Genomic DNA, 25,496 nt, shown 5'->3' with positions numbered 1-25,496 from the left:
AAAATTTTTTTATTTGATTAACAAATTTAGTGCATATGTAATATTTTTTCTTGGAATGAAATTTATCATATCTTTTATATCTTGATTAAATTATTAACTACAAAAAATATGCGATTAATATATTACAACGATCTTTTATTCTCTCCCTGTCTCACTTTCAGCATTATTCTTTAGAATATCAAGATAGTTGCCAAGTTTGTCGAAAATCAAATATCTACTTTTATATGTATCAAAAATATTTATGTAATACATATGATCCGAGAATAAAAAAAAAACAATAAACGGAAGAAGGTTCAGATTACTGAGACGGTCAAGAATATCAGATTAAGAAACGATGTTTACTATATCGATATTATGTATGTTTATTTTATTGATATATTATTTGTATAATAAATATCACATGAATTATAAAAGAAACTGGCAACTCATTAAACTTATACCGGGACCACCGGGTTTACCAATTGCTGGCAACGTGTTCCAATGGCATATTTCAGAAAGTAAATACAAAATTTTTAATCTATTTATATTAATTAAACAAATGATCTATTATTTATACAAATTAAATTTATAAATCATGTACTTTGAAACATATACTTATCAAGAATATATAAACTTTCTTTATTTGAGCACTTTTCTTCACAATAACTACTTGTTTAATTAAAAAATACAATTTTTTTTATTAATACGTTTCCAACGTATTTGAGTTAAAATGCACTAATGTTAAAAATAAAATTAATTTCATCAAAATTTTTGTACATTAATATTTATAATATAATTTTCAGAAGAAAAATGGAAACTCCTCTGTACATTATCTAATGAATATTATCACATCTTTAAAATTTTGATTTTTTCCACTTTTGTGTCTATTCGTCATCCAGATGATTTAAAGGTAATAAAAGAAATTCAATTTTCCAGAGACATTACGAATTAACAAACTTTTGAAAACATGCGATTCAAGAAGATTTTTGCACAGAAAAATATGTTTCTTAAAAAGATAATAAGAAAGAATATCTTTAATCAATGAAACTAAATACAAACTTAAGATACAATTATTATTTATGTATTTAATTCAATGAGTTGTAATGAACAGTCTCTCTTCTTTAACATATTTTCGATTATTTTAGACGATATTATGTAGCACCAACCATATCAAGAAAGGTATTTTCTATGATGCATTGCATTCTTCGCTCGGCACAGGACTTTTCACCAGCAAAGGTAAGTAATCAAAAGATTACAATATAATAACGTGCAATATAAAAAAAAATAAATGTACGGTAACAATATTATTTACTGTTTTCCTAACAGTAATCTTGCATAATATTATTGGTATTTTATTATATCTTGTTTTTATTATAGGAGTTAAATGGCACACGCGGCGAAAAATACACCTATATTTCATTTTAATATATTAAACCAATTTGTTGATATATTGATCAAAAAGCGCGATTGCATGACTAAATCTTTGATGGATGTTGGAGCGACAATAATAAAGGATTTATTGCCATTTATTAGTAAACATACGCTAAACATGATATGCGGTAAGACTATTGTAAAATTCTCATTGTACGTTATGTGCAGGAAATTCATTTTGAACGAGATCATTTTTTAAGATTATAAAACCCCTAAAAAAAACCTTATAAAGATAAAAAGATACGCCAAGTACATAAAAAATAAAAAAATCTAAAAGAGTGATAAAAATAAAATATTTTAAAACCGATATGAGATACTATGAGCCAGGTACAATAAATTATGTGATATTAATTCGTAATTGATACTAAATAAGTTAAAATTACTTTAATTCCTGAAGCATTTTTTATATAATGTATATAATTTAAAAAAGTTTTACACAAATTCTAAATCGCATAATTGACCTTCAGGTCGAAGTAAGTTATGGAAACTTGGCGTTCCTCGTATTTAAATCTTATAGTTTAAAATAGGAAAAGGCTAGATTTCGTGCGGCGGTAATCGAAAGTGGATTTGAAAAATGAAGGTGAGTACTATACGATGCCATTGACAGAAATATTTCAAAAAATTTGGTTTACTCACAATAAATTCATGAAATTGGCCAAAATAGCGATTTTTGGATTATTCAATTACGAATAACTCAAAAACTTGACGCGCTACGCAAATTCGGCGGCCAGATTCGAATTCAGCGCACAAAATTACATCAAAAATCTATTGCATCTTAAAAAGAAATTTTGATCCCCTTTTTTACAGATCTGTGTTATTTGTGTGTATTATTGTAATGTTATTTATATGTTATAGATTAGATGGATTAAGATAGATAGATTTATTTATTTCTTACCTGTCGGCATTAAAGAGGATTTTACATAAAATATACATTGCAGACTTATAATATGCTTAAATTATGTTGTTTCTTATCCTAAATTATTTCAATTACTTCTGGATTGTCTTTAATGATTTCTTTGGTTTTATTCTCTTTTTTTAACCTAGAATTATCTTCATCCAACCAATTTCCTCTCCCTCTTCTCTTGAAATTTAATTCATTCTTTTATTATTCCTTTTGTCTTCTGTACAATTTATTGCTAAATACTCTAATGTTTCTACTTCCTTTTGACATATTCTACACAGTTTCTTCTCCTGTTCCCGCCAAAATTTATTCCGGAGTTCTTCGTTTCCATCTAAATCTCGCTATGATCTTTTGAAAATCTTTCTGATCTTGTTTTCTTAAATATTCTAGTATTTTTATCGTGAATAACTTTCTATATTTTATATCTAGAATTCTGAATTTTATTCTGTTGGATCTGTTTTTGATTTTCTACATCTCTTTCGCTTATTTTATTACTTTCTATATCTTATATCTAGAAGTCTGAATTTTATTCTTTTGGATCTGTTTTTGATTCTCTACATCTCTTTCGCTTATTTTATTACTTCAAAACTTTCCTCTCTTAATTTTTCAATTTCTATCCCGGACATTCGATCTCTTCGAAAATACGTTTTTCTCTTTCCTATCTGTTTTGAGCTTCTCTTTTTTCTCTACTTCCCTAAAAGACCCGTATTTATAGTCGTTTCTCAAATCTCGTCTCAAGAAACCAGGTGAAATATTCAGATTGGAGCTTTGTGTCTTGAGATACAAACGATTCAATAGTTACATTTTGATTAAAGATCACTTGAGACTGTATTCAATTGAAAAGTGGAATGATTACTCACATGAAATTCGTCTTGAGATTTAAAATATTGATTAAAGCAGCTTTACGTGCTTCGTTGAGTAACCTTTTTTTAAATATTATGAGTGAATATATACAAAAGTGACAGAATGTCATCGCCACAAAAAAAGAAAAATTTTACATATATATGTCATATACATCATATATATCATATTGATCATAATTTTTATAAATTATTTTAATTAACTAGCTATCCTCTATTTTACATTTTCTATGTAATACGAGAGCGTCTGAAGTTGTTATTGGCCTTGAATCGGACAACCCGACGAGGATCACCCTGAGAAGAGACCCTCTTCATATTTCACAATCCCATATATTCCAACATTTTCGGAACAATTTAAGTTCTTAGCAGACAGTTAAAAAAACGAATTTTTGAACGCCGAAATCACATCCGATGAAATATGTCACAACCTTCGGTTATCTAATCAGGCACAGACTGGAATTCGGTCACGATTTTAATTGGGAAAAATCTGAGATTTTAGACAGGGAGTTCTCGTTGGGCAAAAGGCTTGTCTCTGAAATGCTGTTTATCAAGCGCCAAAAAAATAGCTTGAACTTGCAGAGTGACAGAAGGCTTGCATCATACGTTTGTGACGATAATCGATAATTTATCGAGAATATAAGTCGTTCGTTCACGCGTCGGTATGTTTGTTATCGTTGAGTCAATGAGCATGTTTTTGATTGAGTCCATGTTTACGTCACAACCGAGGACATAATTATACAGTTCGTCATCAAATCTCGAATAAACATGAGGCGCACAGAGGCATACTATATTATTAATTATAAAAAAGCGCGGAATCTGGTAAGTCATGCTTCTAACTATTAATTTAAGCAAAAAAAACTTATTCATGTGTAATATCTTTCGGTATTAATTTTTTTATTTTTATTCGATAGGCTAGATCTGCTATGATGTCGCATAGCATAACTATAGTATATTTAATTGATTGTTGGAAGCAGAGTGCTTACTAGACTTTCGCGGGATGCAATTTAACATCACCTACGCGTCGAGAATAAATTCGTTTAATGTAACGCGTCACTGTCTGTGACATATATTGTTAAAATCACGCTGAAGAAGAATCAAAAGATGATCCGAAACGTTCGCTTTTTGTTATTATAATGTGTTTTTTAATAAAATAATATTGAAAAAAGAAAAGTGTTGCTTCTCTGCGTTCCAACTACCGCGCGTTGGCTCTTATGCCATTTTATTTTGATTTTTTTATTAGACTTGAGAAAAGTCTCTAATTATTAAATCTATTAATCCTGCCAACTTTTCCTCAAGTCATCTTTGAACTACATTTGAGTAATACGCAATTTTTCCCCACTCAAATTTTAGCTGATACGAAATATAAAACTATTAATATGTGATTTTTTCTTAAGCTGCAATTATTGAAATGCAATCAATACAGATCAAGTTGCATCTCAAGACAAACTTCCTCTGAGTATCTTTATTGAATCGAGATAAATGAATACCATATTGATTCTTAAGATTTATTTATTAAACCGTATCACATCTCAAAATTAGTTTCAGCTGAGTGTCTCATCTGAATCATGATTATAAATACGGGCTTAAATAATAATCTATATTTGTCATCTAATATTTATGAGTAATTACAAAAAAAAACACGCAAAAAATACTAACAATGAAGCAACATTGATCTCTTCAACAAATAATTATCTGAAGATAAAAAAATACCGGGAGGGAAATAGACAAATATATCCATAATAAAACAATATACATCTCCCTCTGAATAGAAAGAGTAACATTCTGAAACTTATCAGAGAGGAAAACAAGAAATTGATGGCGAATTTAACCGATCCAAACCGACAAATCTAACCAACAATAGCCAGATAAATCTTACAAAAATTCGAAACTTTAGTAAGAAACTGGTGACAAATAGGCACCTGAACAAATTTTGTTAATCTAAAACGTAATGGAGGGAGAAGATACAGAAAAGTAAATCGAATAAAATTTTAAAAGGCATTAACATTTAATGAAATCCTTCTTCTTCTCCTCCACTTCTACACATACACACACACACAATTAAAATTTTGCTATTTCTATCGCGCTAAAATTATAATCCATTTTCTTTATTATTATTTATCTGTCTATAACATATTTGAATAAAGATAATATTAAAAACAAAATCCAATCAGAACATTTGTGTATTGATGTTTATATAATATAAATAATTAAAATATAAAAGTAGAGACTCCAAATTAATAATTTATAATAGAAAAACTAATATTAAAAAAGGACCAATTTGAGCCTGAATGCAGTAAAAGGTGCGTAAATTGTATTTATTATCGAATTACGTGTAATTAACCTGATCAAATGTTTCAATCTTTTTGTGGATCCTTTCACTGATACCATATAAGAAAGAAAATAAATAAATAGTTACAGCTTATAATGCTTAAATTATCAAGCGATACACATAAATTTAAGGTGATGAAAGATAATAATAAAATAGATAATAATAAAAAATTATAATCAAATATGCTCAAATTATGTATCCAAAGAAAAAACGCACGATAAAAATGATATATTATGAGAAATTGATGTAATAGTATTAATGTAATGTATTTTAGAAAAATAATGCCATAAAATTAATAATTAATGTGTGAAAATTTTATTATAATTATATTTTCTGTAACTATACGGTTGTAGCAAAGTATACAATATATTTTATCGAAATTTTTAAAATATTGTTCTTTAATAGAAATTTTTAGAAAAATTCTTCTTTAGTAGAAATAGTTCTAAAAATTTCTATTATAAGAAAATAGTACAAGAAGTAATTAAAAACGACCACACTGGCAAATTTTATTAAAGTGAATCACGACGTTTCGACCATGGTTTTGGTCCTTTTCGAGTGAACTACAACAAATTATTTCCAATATTACACAAAAAATAAATTACATTGATTTTGAAATAAAAAATGAGCGGCAAGTTAAATACATACAATAATTTAATTAACTATTCTATCGTGAGAAATAAGGAAATCACTTCGTCAAGATTGTCATGTCAACCGTCTCCATCAACACACAGAGAAAGACTAGACAACCTTTATTAGTCTATCATAAATATTGTTTAAATTTTTAGTGTCCTTTTGTAAGTTGATCGTGTTGTCAAACTTTTTTATAAAAAACATTTCCGCAATTTCTCTCTTTCTCACATGTTTCTCATTATAACGTAAAATAACTGGTAATGACCAATCGAAGTCATGATTAAATTCAACTTTATGTTTACTGATAACAGAAAAATTACTTTCGTGCATTTTTGTGTTGTTGCGATGTTCTTTTACACGAGTGCTTATATGTCTTTTTGTTTGGCCAATATATGACTTGTTACAATTTTTGCAGTCTAATTTGTAAACGACTTCTGTCCTGTTATTAGTAGGCAGCCTGTCTTTACCACGTTTAATTAATACGTTGAGTTTTTTAGGCACATTGTAGACGACATTAAGACCTACATTTTTAAAAACGCGACCAATTTCACTACTCAAGCCATCCACAAACGGCAAGGAGATGTACGAAGATGTAACTGCATTGTCGGATTCATTGTCCATATTTGCGTTATGACGGTGTTTTAAAAAATATAATCTTTTTTGTACATAGCGGTTAATAATATGATTTGGAAAGCAATTGTTGGAAAGAATCTGCTTAACGATGTCAATATTTTTGGAATGAAATCGAGTGTCTGCCAATAAAATGGCGTGATCAACAAGATTGTAAATAGTGTTCATTTTATATTGGAACGGATGTTTAGAATAAAAATTAGTATCTATTGGAACAGGTGGGTTTCCTGTACCAATCAGTCAGAAGACGACCATCTGATCGGATAATAATCGTGTCAAGAAAACTGATACCAAAATTAGACTCGGTTTCATGCGTAAATGCTAAGCGTTGATGGTAATTATTAAAGGTCGATTTTATCGCTTCAACTTTTGAGCGTGGAACAATGGTAAAAATGTCATCAACATACCTATAATATGTCGGAATATTAAAACTTAGTTGACTTAAGCAATACGTTTCCAAGTCATCCATCATGATATCTGCCAAAATAGGTGATAGGGGGGAGCCCATAGGAGAACACGGGAGAAAGAGAGAAATCGCGGAAATGTTTTTTATAAAAAAGTTTGACAACACGATCAACTTACAAAAGGACACTGAAAATTTAAACAATATTTATGATAGACTAATAAAGATTGTCTAGTCTTTCTCTGTGTGTTGATAGAGACGGTTGACATGACAATCTTGACGAAGTGATTTCCTTATTTCTCACAATAGAATAGTTAACTAAATTATTGTATGTATTTAACTTGCCGCTCATTTTTTATTTCAAAATCAATGTAATTTATTTTTTGTGTAATATTGGAAATAATTTGTTGTAGTTCACTCGAAAAGGACCAAAACCATGGTCGAAACGTCGTGAGTCACTTTAATAAAATTTGCCAGTGTGGTCGTTTTTAATTACTTCTTATATTTTATTTACTGGCGACCTTCAAGAGTTTAACGTTATAAGAAAATAGTATTGTTACCTGTGCGGTTATTTAATAATAATATAAAAACAAATATAATAATATAATAATATAAAAATAATATAAAAGTATATAATAATATAATAATAATATAAAAAATAATATAATAATATAAATTTATAATAATATAAAAACAATATGCCTTGATAGAAAATATACACTTTGATATACATTATGAAAATCTTACAGAGAGCAACTTTGTCTCTTGACATAAACGGATTCTGATGATCTAATCTTATCTGGAATTGTTCATCGTAGGCAATACGTCGTATATATGTAAGAAAATTATGTCGATTGAAATTAAATACATTTATATAACTTTATTTATTTGTAAGATATTTTTAGTTTTAATATATTCAAATAATTCAAATAATTAGTTTTATACACAAAAAAATAAAGATATACATCAATATTCATTTTAATATTCATTTCTATTGCACAACAATTTTTTTGAACAACTTTTTCATAAACAGATATCTTATTTTTCGAATTTTTTCATGAAAGTATATCTTAATCTCATTGCTTTTAATATCAATCATTATTACACAACGTAATTGACTTATTAGACTTGACGTAATTGACTTATTAATGATACATGTAAATGCAAAACTTATGGTAATTATTTAGCTTGGGAGAGCCACCTCGGATAATTTTAACCTTGATATATATTATCAAGGTACTGATCTTGAGTAATTTTCCAAACGTTTTAGTCGGCGCACATTGTTTATTTAAAAGTTATAAACAAAAGAAATTTTATAAATAGAACATATTTTTTTATACTATGTATAAATATTATTATATGTACATATAGTATGGGTTTATAACTTTCTATGCAAAGCGTGATATAACCCATATCACGGACATGGATTAGGTTGGGTTTTATCTTTCGAAAGTGGAGCGCTCTGCAGGGACGGAACATACTGTATCTACGCAAGTACTTTCTCAGATAGAAGAGTACTGTATATACATGTACTTTCTAAGATTCTAAGAATAGGAAGGGCTTCAGTCGCCTACATTCACGTTTGCCAACTGCTTGCGTATAATATCATGTGTGCAATGTGTATGTGCTTAATAATATCATGTGTACAATCTGCATGTATGCAATAATTTCATGTGTGCAATCGTGCATGCAAGCAACAATGTATTATGTGCAATCGTACTTTCGTATTTTCATTTTCTTCGTGTGTGCAATAATACTTGTAGATAATCGGGATATAGGCAAAAAAAGCTGTCAGCAAAATATTGTGCGCAATTGAAGCAGTTGGCAATCGGGAATGTAGACAAATGGAACCCCACCCATTAAGAATAGTATCTGATTATTAATAGTTTTTGAGCTGAAGAACGGTTATAAATATAAGCCTCACATTTATCTTATTAGTTCGCGCACATTTATTGCACTGAATTATATGTTTCTATAACGAAATTTGTGATTTCCTTTTAATGATTTGAGTTGTGTTTCTATCGTCGCATCATGTAATCTATCAGGTAATCTTTATAATATTTGTATAAAATAAAATTTTATAACATACTTTTGCAAAATTTCAGTGTTTAATACTGATTAATTAGCGAAAACGTGGTCTTAACAGAAATTATTTCTAATACCATGAGTCCTTAGTTTTGTCTAACATTGCAAAAATTTTATTAATTAATATTATATATTAATTATTAATAATATTATAATATTAATGTATAATAATATTTCAACAGAAAAAAATTTCAAAATACTTATTTGTTTATGACAGAATTTGCAAATACTTCAAATACTTTATAACTTCGGTTTATTACAACTTGGTTATTACAACTTTTATTACAACTTTGTAATCAGATATTATGATATGACCTTCAGAATATTTTTTACAATTATAAAATAAATAAAATTACTGGAATAAATAAAAATACTAGAAACAATTTATGTTAAAGATTTGACATATAATAGATCTGTGATGTTAACACTTGGCTTAATATTATAATACTATGAAATACAGTTAAAAGGTTGCAGTAGAATCTCGCGAAATTTTATATTATGTAATAGAGAAACAATTGAAAGAAATTGGCACATTAAAAATTTTTTTATTTGGTTAACAAATTTAGTGTATATGTAATATTTTTTCCTGGAATGATTAAATTTATCGTATCTTTTATAGCTTGATTAAATTATTACAAAATATGGGATTAATGTATTACAATGATTTTTTATTTTCTCCCTCTCTCTTGTTTTAGGATTAATATTCTTTAGAATATCAAGATACTTTCAAAGTTTGTCGAAAATCAAATATCTACTTTTATATATATCAAAAAATATTTATATAATACATATGATCAAAGAATAAAAAAAAACAAGAGAATATATGATACGTTAGTTAATAATTGTTTTCCTGAACATATTATTCATAGACACATTCGAAAAAGAATCAATTTTTTAAACAATCGCGACTGCAATGACACTGATGACGCCAATTCTACTCATCCAGATGAAACTCATTTTATTACTATACCATACGTAGAGAATACGAGTCAAGATCTCTACCGTCTTCTACGAAACAGTGGTTTCAACTTCGTCTACAAAGTAACAAAAAAACTTAATAACTTAATCAGATGTGGTAAAGATACCTTACACAATAACGACAAGACAAGTGTTGTATACAAATTAAACTGTAGGGATTGCAATTTATCACACATTGGGCAAACAAAAAGACATTTGCGGACCCGAGTGAAAGAATATTGTAACAATATAAAATTACATGAGTCTAATCACTCCGCTATTAGCAAACATAGATTGGAATCCGGACACGATTTCGATTGGTCGAAACCGAATATCACGCATAATGAAAAGTACGTTCGTAAAAGAGAGATAGAGATATGAGATATTCTTTATCAAGAGATTTAATAATCTAATCAACCTACCAGAAAGACACGGATAGTTTAAATAATATTTATGATAAAATAATAAAGGTCACGTAGTTTCGTTTTTCCTCTGGTTGTGTTTAGTTTCTTGACGAAGTCTCACACGGACGCATCAGTTTCTCTCAAATTCGAATCTAGTTAAATAACGTTTTTTGTATTACGTGATTACGTGGTTTTACATGTTCACCATTAATGTTGTCCTCTGATTATTATTACATTGGTAAAAATCTTTTCACACTTTAATTCTCTGTGCGTTACTATGTATTCAAATCGTTAATTTATGTATTTATAAATCTTTTTTATGTATACTTGATAAGGACCACAACCACATGGTCGAAACATCGTATGAATAAACTTAATTTTTTGGCTAGTTTGGTCGACTACAATTTTTCTATTGATTCTTTGATTACTCGACTAGCGACATTAAATTATTTATAATTTTAATGAAAAGGATATTTTTTGCATATACTTTCTACAAATTACAATTTATGCACGACATTTGTTAAATCAATATAATCAAAAGCTAACAATATAAAATGTTTATACAAATTGTTTAATGAAATATCGTATTCGTAAAATTTATAAGTACATAATATTTATAAATATTTTCACAATATATTTTTATTATATATATAAAGAGCATCGCTAAACGAGAGCAATGATATTAGAATTATGTTAAATATGTACGCAGTAAAGACAGATCTATGCTCTAAATTGCTTGTGCAAGACGATAGAGTAGTGAAAATGCAACATATTTTTTGTTTCAATAAATACAATTAACACAACATAAAGAAATGTTTTCATATTGCTCTTTCCAAAATATGCATGTCTCTTTATATTAGATAAGATTGTCGGTAACATAACTATAAGTGTTGGCAATGTACCGACACTTTTAGTTATGTTAAAATGAGGGCGCCTACCCGTCGGAGTTCGGCTGCGACTCCGGCATCCCCTTAACTATATTAACATTTATGTATATCTCTGTGCGCATGTGTATTCACTTATTGCATTTTTTAAAATGTTTTAAACTGTTTAATGTACCGTTTTATATAATGTTTAATTTGTTATCAGGTACGCAGAGATGATCTTTTTCCACGAATAATTAATGAAGTAAAAATATTTTGCCTATCAGTAATAACACAACTTTAAAAAAAAATAATTTACGTAAGAGAGGAACATGAAAAAAGAGAATTATACTTAATACATATAACGAATAAATAATAGATTTTTATGTATCAATAACCGTAAAAAAATAATTTACAAAAGCAATAAGTTACACTTAAAAAATACACGTAATATATAAATAATAGACCTCATACATATCTACAAAGAAAACATACCTGGAAAAATATTTAGATTATCGGCATTTTGCATAAAAGAATATACATATAAGAGTAAAGACGACAAATAAAGATCGATTATTTGTCTAAATTGAATTACTTTCTGTAACAATCGCAAACTATAACGATGAGCTTCCTCCTGCTCTTAATATCCGCTGTTGGTGTGATTATATTCTATAAGATTGCATGGATAATGTATGTCCATTATATCATGCGAATAAAACTCAGCCATATTCCCGGATCTGATCGTTCGTTATATCAATTACTACGTAAGATGACCAGGCCTCAGCAAGGTAAAAAGATTTGCTAATATTTTCTATATATATTATTTATATGTATATATTCGCAAGAAGCATATACACACAAACACGCATAATATAATAACATACGTATATTATATAAACTTTATATATTACTTATTTGACGCAGTGTATAAGAAATTGTTTCCATACCAAAATATAAATGAACTTTGCACAATTTGGATTGGATTGCACCCAATAGTTTGCGTAACGAAACCAGAATTTATAAAGGTAAGAAATAATTTGAAAACATTATTATATAATAATAATGATAATTATAATATATGATCATTAGTAAATATATTCTGAATATATGTGTAAGTAATAAGTTATATATTAGATACGTTCATATGGAGGTCCCGTTTGCCTACATTCGCGATTGTCAAATGCTTCATTTGCGCACAACATTTTGCCGACTTCTCTTGCCAACATTTCCGATTGTCTACATGTATTATTGCATACATGAAGAAAATGAAAATACGAAAATACATGACATTATTGCACATATAAAATAAAAAAATCATATTAACACTTTCCACACATGATACTATTGCACACATGCTCATTGCACATATAAAATTGTATACATACAGATTGCACACACATAAAATTGCATACATACAGATTGCACACACATGATATTATTGCGCACATACACATTGCACACATGATATTATTTCATGTAAAAATTAGAAATATAATTTGATGTTTTGATGAAAACTTTTGTATGCAACCCATCTCCGAATTCAATCAATTTTTCCAAACATGTAGTACTAAACCCCATGTGGAACAGAACAATTATAGACCTCATTTAAGATCGCGCTATGTTCGACCCACATAGCTTCTCAAAGAATCAACTTTATGAAAGAGAAAAATCAACATCTATAAAAATAATAAAAATTTGAATACCTCATGAACAAGACGTTTCTGCCCATCCCATTTAATTGTGGCATTCGACTTCATTTAATACTACATGTCTGTAAAAGTTGATCAAATTCGGCAGAGGATCATATAAGTGGGAATCTTACTATCAAAATGATTAAAGATTTTAAGATGGGATTCTGTGAACAATCCAGTATCAGTCTGTACTTTTAATCGTGGTCTTTAATTGCAAAGTTATTTTCTTATTGTATATGTGCAATGTTTTCAATATCATATGTATATTAACATTATGTGTGCAATGTGCATGTGCACAATAATATCATGTGTGCAATGTGCGCAATAAAGTCATATGCGCAATCGAATTTTCGTACTTTTATTTTTATTGTGTGAACAATAATACATGTAGGCAATCAGGAATGTCGGCAAAAGAAGTTGTCACAAAATACTGTGAGCAAACGAAGCAGTTGGCAATCGAGAATGTAGACAATTGAAGTTCTTCCGGCGTTCATATAAAATAAAAACTGATACTTTTATAGAACAACGAAATTTTAATCTACATCATATTTATATATATACATAAAATAAAGTATATATTTCTCAAAACTTGTTAAACCAACAGATTATTTATCATCATCATCATCATCATCATCATCATCATCGTCATCATCATCATCATTATCATCATCATCATCATCATCATCGTCATCGTCATTATCGTCATCATCGTCATCGTCATTATCGTCATCATCGTCATCGTCATTATCGTCATCATCGTCATCATTATCGTCATCATCATCATCATTATCGTCATCGTCGTGATCATTATCGTCATTGTCGTCATCATTATCGTCATCGTCGTCATCATTATCGTCATTGTTGTCATCATTATCATCATCATCATCGTTATCATCATCATCATTATTATTATTATTATTACAAATATCTGGGCATATTTCGTCTATTTTCTTTGAGTAAATAATTTTTACAATTAGTAACATAAAATTTGCAATCATTAAGAACCATTTTCTCGATAAAATCTACAGAATACTGCTTTTTTAATTGCAAACTTGCGAAATATCATTGTTATATCCTACATATATTGTTATTATATATTATTATTGATATATTGTTATATCATACATTGTTGTTGGCATTTGAGTCTTTATCTTGTTCTTAAATTTACAGAACGTTCTTCAAAGTAAGACACATGTCGAAAAAGCGGAACTATATAACTTCTTAAAACCATGGCTAGGTAATGGGCTTCTTACTGCTCCAGGTAAATAATAAAAGCACTTTGAAAATATATTTCACAAAAAGACTGTCATTTTCACTAGTAATAGCTAGTGATATAAATCAGTGCTGGGATTTACTTGCCGAATTTCTTAGCTTACGCCTACTGTTTTCCCCTTACCGCTCGCGCCGCTCGTAACTAAGAAGCGCTCAGGAACGTGTGCGTCACAAATGTAATGTGGCAATCTATCTATCTAAATTCTCTTATTGTAATTACGATTCAAAACACAAATATTTTAAATTATTACAGAACATATACGTAATTAATAATAGAATACTTATTTTTATTATTAATAAACAATAAAGAGAACTTAGATAAATTGTCACATAACATTTGTAACGCGCACGTTTCTGATCACTCCTTAGTTACGAGCGTCCGGTGGCGCGGTCGCTAAGGAGCGAGCAGTAAGAGGGGAACAGTAGGCGTAAGCTAAGAAATCTGGCCGAAAGTTGCAAGTAAATCCCAGCACTGATATAAATAAAAGAGCGTATAAAATAAAATATAAAGTAAAAGAACTGGTCTTCTATAAATATATCGCATATTTCAGTTGAACTATGGCATAGATATAGAAAAATATTTTGGCCAACATTTCATTTTAATATGCTGGAACAATTTACTGTCATCATGTCCGAAAAAACGGAAACTGTAATAAAACGTATTGAGAAGGAGATAACAGAAAATTCGACGAAAGTTATTGATATTCTTCCATTTATACAACATATCACTTTGAACATTATATGTGGTAAGAACACGATATAGAAAAGAAAAGAAAGAAAATATAATCATGTATAAGTCTGAAATAATCCATAAATGGGCAATTTCAACGATAGAGAATTATTATTTCATGCTAACATAGCAACTTTAAAAACAAAGAAAATTAACAAATTTTGTTACAAATTCACCAAATTTTGTTAACTCAAAAAATGTAATGTTTCTTTAGTACGCATATATTATACAAATCGTAATAATAATTATCCTCTGATGTTTTACAATTGTAAATTTTTTCCTTATATTATATAGGTTTATAATAAAAAATTAAATATTAATAATTACATATTAAATTACATATAAATAATTAAATATTAATTATAGAAACGACGATGGGAGTAAATTTGGATGAAGAAGACATTACGTCTTATCGATTGGCTCTCGACAGGTCAGTTTGCAATTTTACAATTTTATCATTATAATATTATATCATTATAATTTAATATATAAAATTAATTTATTGTTAGTTAAATATTTTCAATATAGTTAATTTTTTTTGTTCTTATATATTTAGATTAATATAAACAAATTCTCTGTTTTTTATTTTGATATTATTGAGATAATAATTTATTTTTAAAATATTCATGTAAATATTAATTTTGTACTATTTTGTACTTTTTTTCACATGCATCGCTATGTGTCTGTCATATATATACGTATTGCTATTATATATATATATATATATATATATATATATATATGTATATATATAAATATGTGTGTATGTATGTGTGTGTGTATCTTAAAATTATATTAATATTATAGCGAATATTTTATTTTTAAACGCTTAGATATTGATAACAAATTAAATATTTGCGCCAAAAGCAATTATTTAGGATTCTTTAGGATTCTGATATTTCGTTCAATCGGAGAAATATTCTATCATAAACTATATTTGCCTTACTTATTTGATTAAATGTTAATTTTTAATTATGCAATATCTAACTGAATCAGATAAAAATAAATAACTTTACGGATAATGACGAATTTTGTTGATAATCACGAATGAATAAAGTAATAATAAAAATTTATTACTGATTTCATTATTCTTGTATATGTGTATTCTTTTAAGTTGGATGCAAAAATTAATAAAGAATATGTTTCAGATTTTTGGATTTATATTCGGTGCGTGTGACTCGATCATGGTTATGGCTATATGATTGGATATATGATTTATTACCCCAGGGAAGAGAATTTAAAACGGTAATCAACAATATGCAAAGCTGTTCAGATAAGGTAAGAACTTCAATCTGAAAGTATTCAGCTAGGTCGACATAAAGAAATCATTATAAATATCATCTTCACTGAGATCTAGTGTTTTAAATGTTTTTAAATTTTTAATTTATAGTGTTTTTAAATGTCCCGTGTTTTGCATGGTCGACATAAAGAAATCATTATAAATATCATCTTCACTGAGATCTAGTGTTTTAAATGTTTTAAAATTTTTAATTTATAGTGTTTTTAAATGTCCCGTGTTTTGCATATTAAATATAAATTTTCATTGTATTTGTATTTACATATATTCTATCACTATGTTATATATAACTGATAAAGTTAGATATATTGTTATATTAAATAATCCAATACTTATTAGTTGTTAATTAATCTAATATTTATCTCTCTTTCTCGTTTTCTCTTTTGTATATTTTGTATATAATATTTATTATCATATATTTCTCTTTTGTATATTTTGTATATAATGTTTATTATCATCTATTTATTTACTACCATAGGAAAAAATTATTGTATAAATAATTTGCATAACAATCATCATAGTCATAACAAATAGAAAGAAATAATACTTATGTATATTCATTATATATTGTAATATTGATTAGTAATTTGTCATAATATTATATAAAACTAAAAATAATTTACGATAATGTAGTTATGTTAAATTCATATTTATATCATTTCTCCATTTTGCTTAAAACAGATTAGATTTTTATAAATAATAAGAATACTACAATTTTTTAGATAATACAATGGGGGAAAGTCGCACGTATGCAGAACATTAAAATACAAAATCAGCAGAATAATAATAATTTAGATTTACCAGGTACAAAGATAAAGTGTTGTAATTTATAATAAAATGTATCAAATACATTAGACTATTATTATTCTTTTCTTATAAATTTTTTGATGAATTAATGCAGCAAATTTCCTCAGAATAATTTAACAAACGCCTTTCTTAAATCACTTTCATAAATTACTTCTATAATATATTTAATTATAATGAATGTGAGCTTTAAATTATAAAATTTTATATTAAAATACAGTAATAAATTTAAAAAGACAAAATAAATTAAAAAATAAATTTTTATTATATATTTGCACATTTAAAATTTGTTTAATTTTTCAAATTTTTTTATATTTATTTTTTTAAACGCATAATCTATTATTTTAGTTTTCAAAACTTTTTAGATATAAAATTATAAATTCTCATATTTTTTGAAAACCAAATTATTTGCTTTCTATAAATTTAAACTAAATTATATTCATACGTGATTTTCTTCTAATTAAATATATTTTTAATTAAATTAGACAAACCGGAAAGTAAAACTTTACTAGATCGTTTTCTGGAGGCAAATGAGAAAGACAATGTTTCGTTTCCTGATGAAGATTTGAGAGCAAACGTAACTTCGCTTCTATTTGCAGTGAGTAAAAAATTGTGATAAAAAGTTCTTTTGTTTGAGATATTATTTTTCTTTATCTGTTGATTATAATACAATTCTTGATTTTAAATAATAATATGTAATAACAGGGTCATGATACAACAGCGATTTCCATCAGTTGGGCACTTTTTTGTATAGGCAATGATCTCAAATGTCAAGAAAAGATTCATGAGGAACTGAAAGAGGTTTTCAAAGATTCTCAAAGACCAGCTAGTATTGAAGAGCTCTCGCAATTAAAATATCTCGGGAGAGTTATAAAAGAATCGCGCAGATTATATCCAAGTGTACCCTTAGTTATGAGAAAAATATCAGAAGATATAAAAATGGGTAAGATTTTTTAAATTTTTATAATGATACAAATCTTTGAAACAAAGAATCCAATACGAAATACAAGTGTGAGGTAACATTTATTTTTGAAAGATTTTAAAACTTAAAGGTAAAAAATCTGAAGGTAAATTTCTTTATCTATTTATTAATTTGTTAAAGGTAAAACTTATAGAATATGTGATATAATATATATTAGTAATTTGTTTTACTTTAAAATATTCTTAAAATATGCTCCGTTTACGTTAAAATAATTGATAAAAGAAATATAATCAAATATTTTACACAAAAATATCAACTTTACGAATTATAAACTATTTGCACTTTCAATGTTCTCACTTCAATAAAATAAATCGATACAATGCAAGAAATTAACGATGATTGCATATAGCAGTTTTTGAAAAGTATATTATTATACTATATATACTATATATACTATACTATCAATTGGGTTAGATGATGTGACGAGAAATGGAGGATCCGCGAGTATGTGTGATATTTTAGATAGAATTAGGGAAACTATGTTAGATATAGAAGTAGGAATGTGCTGGAATAAGAAAGCGGAAGATAAGAACTTATAGAAAAAAGAGGGAAGAAGAGGGATAATATAAGTAAGAAATAGAAGAGATTAAAATTTGAACAAAGAATTAAGGGATAGGTGGACTTGATCTAGATAGGATAAAACAATACAATAGGTGTAGGCGTGTAAGAGTAAGAAGAAATAAGCGTAGAAGAAAAGAAAGTATAAAAAGAGAGAGGAAATATAGGAAAGAAATTAAAATAAAAGGGGATTAAATATAGATAATAGATTTAGACAAATGAGGCTGAGGGACCAAAGAGATATCGGTAAAGAAAGGATCGATAGAAAGTAGAAGGTAACGGAGGTAAAATGTGCTATTGGATGTAGATAAAATAAAGCTTAGATTTGAAAAGAAAATAGATAGATTGATAAAGGAGTTAAACGTATATATCCTTATGAATAGCTGCAGGGAAAAGTAAAGAAGAAAAAATACGAAGCGCAAAATATAGAAGAGAATGTAGAGGAGAATCGATGGTCAGGGGGAAGGAATTATGAATATCAAAAGAACAAGGAAGAGATCTAAAAGAAAGAAAGAAAGAATAATTTAACTATAAGAGGTATAAAAGAAAGATACAGAGAGTATAGTTAAAAATAAGAGGGATAGAAGAAAATGGGTGGAAAGAAATAAAGCATAGAATAGGAGAGATAGAAATTTAAGTAACAGGGAAAATGATCTAACGTAGTATGAAAGAAAAACATAAAAAACAAATTAGGAAATAATAAGAAATGGAGAAGAAATAAAAATGTACAAAAGGAGATATTAGGAAGGAGACAGTTATAAGGAGTGGAATAAAAATAGTTAGAGAATTGATTTTTACGGCTTTAAGGTTCTACATTTATATAATCCACTCAAAATTAAAATTTAGATTCGGTATACGTTGTTAAGTCTAATTTAGTTCGAATTTGTACATGTTTTGATTTTATTATGATTTTGGTTTCAGTTTTGATTTTAATTATGTGTTGATTAAACTTTAGTATACAGATTTGGATTAGATTTTAAAAGTTAGAGAATTCGGATTTTAGATTTAAATTTAGATTTTTAGACTAGATTTGTAGATCTAAGAGAATAGCAAAAAATAGGAAACGTTAGAGGAAGCATGAGAGGAAAAGAATCTGGATTGCAATGAGGAGGTGGAAAAAAAATACGAGGGGAATGAAGAATCAAATAGAATGCGAAAAAAGGAAGAAGAAAGAAATTAAAGCAGCGGCAGAGACACAATAAAGAAAACCGAAAGATTGAAATAGAGAATTATACAGACAAAGCATGGAAAAAAGAAGGAAGTTTGATTGGAATGATAAGGTTAAGAAAAAGTAAAACTAGCAGAGAAGAAAAAGAAGACAATAAAGGAAAACAATCTAATGAAAACCAAGAAGAAAAATATAGCAAACGGAATAGAGAAGAGAAAAAAACTATATATAGGCAATGATTGAACAGAAAAGAAAGAAGAGAAAATAAGAATTTACAAGTAGAAAAAGTAAACAAGAGAAAGCGACAGCGAGAAATATAATAAATGAGGAAGGAAGGGTGAGTGAAGACGAAATGAGGAGAACAGAAATAGAGAATGAGACAGTAAGAATAGAAGAGAAAAAAAATACAGAATGGAAAACAGAAAAATGGAAATTCTCATGAAGGAAGTACAGAAGAACAAAATAGAATAAAGGGAAAATGAAGATGTGCAAGTGGAATAGGATATTTTAGGATAATTTATAATTGATTGAAATTAGAAGCGTTTAGGATTTAGAGACATAGAGAGATAGAAGTAGGAGAAGAGTGGATGTATGAAATGCGAATGAATGCGAGTAAATTAGAATAAGAAATATTATAAATTAATTCCCATCCGAAGCCGACAGGTACGAATTGATTTAATAAATAATAAATAAATAATAATATTCCACTATCAATTAAAGAAAATAAATAGTTCTTAAATTTAAATAGAAAAGAAAAATGAATTTTGATTGTTAATTCTTTTCAAAAGATATTTGAAATTTCTTTCTTCAGTTATATAATGCACTCTTTGAATCTGTCATTATCTACAGAATTAAAATATAATTTGTGTTCAAACTTAAATAATTTTTCAACAAATTTAACAATAAAACGATTGGAAGATGCATTTTGTGAATTTGGAATGAATGAAACAAGCTGTGTGAAATAATTGAATTATAAGATTTTCCATTAAACTTTGCACTATTCTCTTATTTCAGACAATTATATAATTCCGAAAGATACTTCGGTCGCAGTGCAAATTCTGTTGGTTCATCGAAATCCAGAAATCTGGTCGAATCCATTAAAATTTGATCCAGACCGTTTCTTACCTGAGAATTTGAAACAGATACATCCATACGCTTACATCCCGTTTAGTGCTGGACCAAGAAACTGCATGGGACAAAAATTCGCTATGTTCGAAGAAAAGATCATATTAGCAGCCATACTCAGAAAGTGGAGAGTGAAAAGCATAGAAACGCATGAGGAAATGACCGTAGATATGTCTCTGGTTTTAAAACCAAGACAGGGATCAATGTATCTTCATTTATTACCACAAAAATAGAAAGCTATCATGTTTGATGCAAAAAATATATGTTTCATTATGATTAATGAAACTTTTTATGAATAAGAAATAAGAATTTATAAACAAAAAACTTTTTTCTCCTTCTCTTTCTATCCAGTCTAATTATATTGCAAGACAACTATTTATTATATATAGTATCGCTGATATAAATTGCCTCTAACATTCAACATGTATAATAATACATTAGAATAAATTTATCAGAGCAAATGTCTAATTTAGATTGTAATAGATATCATAGAACACTCAATAAAATACGTTCAAGAGCAAAGAAAAGATCAAAGCAATGAAGAAAGATAACAAGTGAAATCAACGAGATTTATGTTGATTTTTCGATCAGTCGAGAATACGCCGAGTATTAAAAATCTTCATGTCCCGTGACGTGATTGTCAGTTACACTGCTGTAAAAAAAGTTACACGTATGTAAAAAAAGTCTTCGCGAAGACGAAATTTTTTGCTGAAATGCAAGGTATTATATATTTTTACGATATCGTTAGTATGTACTTGCATCAGTGATTAATTTATCAATCCTTCAATTTTTTTGCTATTTGCATCTAGTAATCGTCATAGAGAAGTATAAATCGCACGGACTGCCTATATTATGCAAGGATATTGAGAAATCTTTGGGTAAGATTTTAATGCAGCGAAAGATTGGGAAGGCGCTCGACAAACAAGAGTTAATAAAAATTAACAATTGAGTAAAAAAGATTTCTTTTTTGTTTTGAGATATTTAATATAATATGATAAATATATAATTATGTGATATAATATGATAAATACAATATAATTTTTTATGGAATATATGATAAATGAAAAAAAATTTTTTGTTTTGTTTTAAGATGATATTTGATATAATATGATAAATTTATTTATTAAATATTTGTGTTGTGTAAAATAAACGCCTACATAACATAACATAACATAATTTAACTTAAAATAAACGCCTACATAACATAACATAATTTAACTTAAAATATTCGAAGTGTTAGGATAGCTAAATAGGTAGCGTACTTAGCTTTCGGCATAGGCGATCAAATAGCGCACGTTCGAATCCCCCCAGAATAGGTCAAAATTCAGAATGGTCAAAATTCAGAAAAATTCAGGCAGGAAAGCGTTTTTAACCGGTTACGATAGGAGCCGAAATACAAATAGAGTCCAACTATGATTGATAGATGGTATCAAACATTTTTTTAAATAATATATTATTTTTTTTTTTAAATATTTTCGATGTCCGGAACAGGTAAGGCAGCCGGATCAATCCCTGAACTAGTGGACTGATCAAGCTACGACCCAATAGCCTGATCACAATTCGGAATGCTAAATCACAAGGCCGTAAGTAAAAAAACATTTCACAATTAGTCAGGCCTTGCTTTGGCAGCCGGAACAGTGCCGTGCCAGTGTGTAGGGCACGCCTGATCCAGACTCTTTCTGCGCCGGATTTAAATTTCTACTGGGATTATTTCGAAATAGATCTTATTGTGTAATTCAAAAGCAAATTATTCGAAAACGAATGTTTAAATTATATTTATTATATATAATAATTAAAAGACGTAATAGAGAGAGAAAGAGAAAAACAAACGTCGATATTGGATACGACCAATTTTCTCAGAAGAAAGAAGATTGAAGAATGCAGGGAGCAAGCGACAATCTGGTTCGTGAAATGAAAGTAATTGATAAAGAAAAATATTTTAATTATTTTCGGATGCTATTAGAAACATTTGAAAAATTGCTAAGTATTATTGAATATTATTTATATTACAAAAACCTTATATTACAAAAAAAACCATTATCCGCACACCAATACCTGCGCGCACTCATTTGCAAGTGACTTTGCGATATATAGCTTCTAGCATGACCTCAATATCGTTTGCTTTTCGTAATGCGCATAATACTGTTTCCAAAATTGTCTCCGAAACTTGCGACGTTATTTGGAATTCTTTTAAAGACGAAGTATTTCTACAACCGAGTACAGTTAACTGGCAAAACATCGCAGAAAACTTTGAAATATTTGTCAGTTCAACAACTATTGGGGTTATTGATGGAAAACATGTTGTTATACAGGTAAAAACTATTTTATTTTAATATATTTAATGTGTAAATTGCACTAATTTTTTCATTATAAGATATACTTGTATTTTGCAGATGCCACCAAATAGTGGTTCTACATATTATAATTATAAAGGACAACACAGCCTCGTTCTTCTTGGAATAAGCTCACAACTATTTTACTGTTGTGGATATTGGTAGCGCAGGAAGACAATGTGATAGTACAATTTTTCAAAATAGTGAGTTGAGTAAGGGATTCTACGATGAATCGCTTCAATTACGTTTGCAAAATATGTTATGAATAGTAACATAGAATTGCCATATGTATTAGTCGCAGATGAAGCATTCCCGTTAACTACATTTATGATGAAGCCATATCCACGAAATAATCTTGACACAAGAAAAAAGTGTTCAATTATAGATTAAGCCGCGCTAGACGATCGATAGAATAGAGCATTTGGAATACTCGCTGCACGATGGAGGATATACGGAAAACCAATATTTGCTTCTGTATATACAGCTCGAAAAATTATTCAGGCAACAACTGCTGTGCATAACTTTATAATATCTACTGAAAGGGATTTAGATGTACCACAACTACAGTATTCGAATTTTACTGCGCAAGACCGTGCAGTAGTATTTGAAGGTTTGAGAAATCTACCAAGAAATCGCTCTTCAAATCTTATTGCAGCTAAAAAAATTAGAGAAGATTTTGCAAACTTTTTCAATGGAATTGGCGCGTTGTCATGGCAATGGGATAAGGTACTTAATAATGATTTATAAATGTAATAATTAATGTAAGAAAAATATGTGATCAAAACATTTGCAAATATATTTTATTAAATGAAATCTGTTAGTCTTATGTCATTGCACAATTTATAATATAAATTGACTAGGTTCGGCACAAACATAAAATAAAATCAAAGTAACTGGAATCTATATAATAAAATTTAAGTATAAAATAAAATCAAAGTAACTCTTAGGCTGGGTTGTTCCATCTTTCGATAAATTTCATCTTACTTGACAGATTAGTACCTATAGGGTAAATTTTACCAGATAGTTTTACGAGCTACTTATATGTAAAACATTCTCAGGAAGATATCTCAATTTTCATTCACAGCATCCAATGAATAAAAAAAGGGGACAATTATTAACTTGATTGACAAGGTCTTTTTGCTGTCTGATCCAGTTTTCCAGAAAAGAAAAATATCGAACTAATTGTTGAAACATTGCTGAAAAATAGCTATCCACTAATAACTATTTTCAAAGTAATTAATCAACATGTTAGACAGCTAATTAAGACGCGTCGATCCGGATATAGTGTAATTGTAATATTTAATAACATAATCAATGTTAGAAGCTGATTTTACTTTCCTCATTTCCTACGGATTTGCATTCAAGGTATCAATCAAGGAATTTGTTCACTTTTTACGAAAAAAATTACATGATCGATCCTCTGATTTTATTATTTTTCAATTATGCGAGGTCGGTAAAAGAAGACCGATCGTCAGATAGGCAACCCGACTTACCGATCTGTATGTTGCGGAAGCACCCTGTATATATATATATATATATATATATATATATATATATATATATATATACTGTATATGTATACTTTGGCTCTAATATTCTTTTTCAATTTATTTTGTCATTATACGCCCATGTAGCACACGGTCGTTTTATATACGTTTCTTAAATGTATCTAATATTTTTAACCGTAAAGCATTAATAAGAAACGTTTCTATAGAAACGATTTTAAAACCATAGTTAAGGAAATGTATTTTTTACGTTTCTATAGACAAAATAAAAACTAATTTTTATTAATTTCAAATTAATTTTAACTTATATATACATATGTACATACATATACATATACATACATACATACAATATATATATATATATATATATATATATATAATTATTATAAAAACTATATTAATTTCTATTTACAAATATATGAATAAGATCACTAAGAATCAGTATTTCATTGATCTCTAGTAGAAACGCTTCTTTTTTGTTACTTTATCTTATATCTTATTAATTATAGTCAGTGGAAGTAAAATTTTACCACAAAATCAGTAATCGCAGTTCGTT

At 27.9% G+C, this 25,496-nt stretch overlaps 2 protein-coding genes across 2 annotated transcripts; both read left to right on the top strand.

The window, feature by feature from the left end:
• The first annotated feature begins 9,014 nt into the window (after positions 1–9,014).
• LOC105249221 (cytochrome P450 4C1-like) lies at positions 9,015–21,358 on the top strand. Its single transcript, XM_025408536.1, has 11 exons — positions 9,015–9,208; positions 11,699–12,260; positions 12,397–12,497; positions 14,334–14,424; positions 14,987–15,181; positions 15,532–15,595; positions 16,314–16,443; positions 17,185–17,266; positions 17,752–17,864; positions 17,972–18,209; positions 20,989–21,358. Exons 2-11 carry the CDS (start codon positions 12,095–12,097, stop codon positions 21,330–21,332), a joined length of 1,524 nt encoding a protein of 507 aa, XP_025264321.1. The 5' UTR covers positions 9,015–9,208; positions 11,699–12,094; the 3' UTR covers positions 21,333–21,358.
• A 1,759-nt stretch (positions 21,359–23,117) lies between these two features.
• Positions 23,118–24,138, top strand: LOC112637866. The gene is made up of 2 exons (XM_025408525.1): positions 23,118–23,411; positions 23,493–24,138. Exons 1-2 carry the CDS (start codon positions 23,202–23,204, stop codon positions 23,595–23,597), a joined length of 315 nt encoding a protein of 104 aa, XP_025264310.1. The 5' UTR covers positions 23,118–23,201; the 3' UTR covers positions 23,598–24,138.
• The last annotated feature ends 1,358 nt before the right edge of the window (positions 24,139–25,496 follow it).

Source organism: Camponotus floridanus, unplaced genomic scaffold, assembly GCF_003227725.1.
Source record: "Camponotus floridanus strain SB8 unplaced genomic scaffold, Cflo_v7.5 scaffold213, whole genome shotgun sequence".
In the NCBI taxonomy this organism is placed as follows: Eukaryota; Metazoa; Arthropoda; class Insecta; order Hymenoptera; family Formicidae; genus Camponotus; species Camponotus floridanus.
This window is presented reverse-complemented; position numbering and strand designations above follow the sequence as displayed.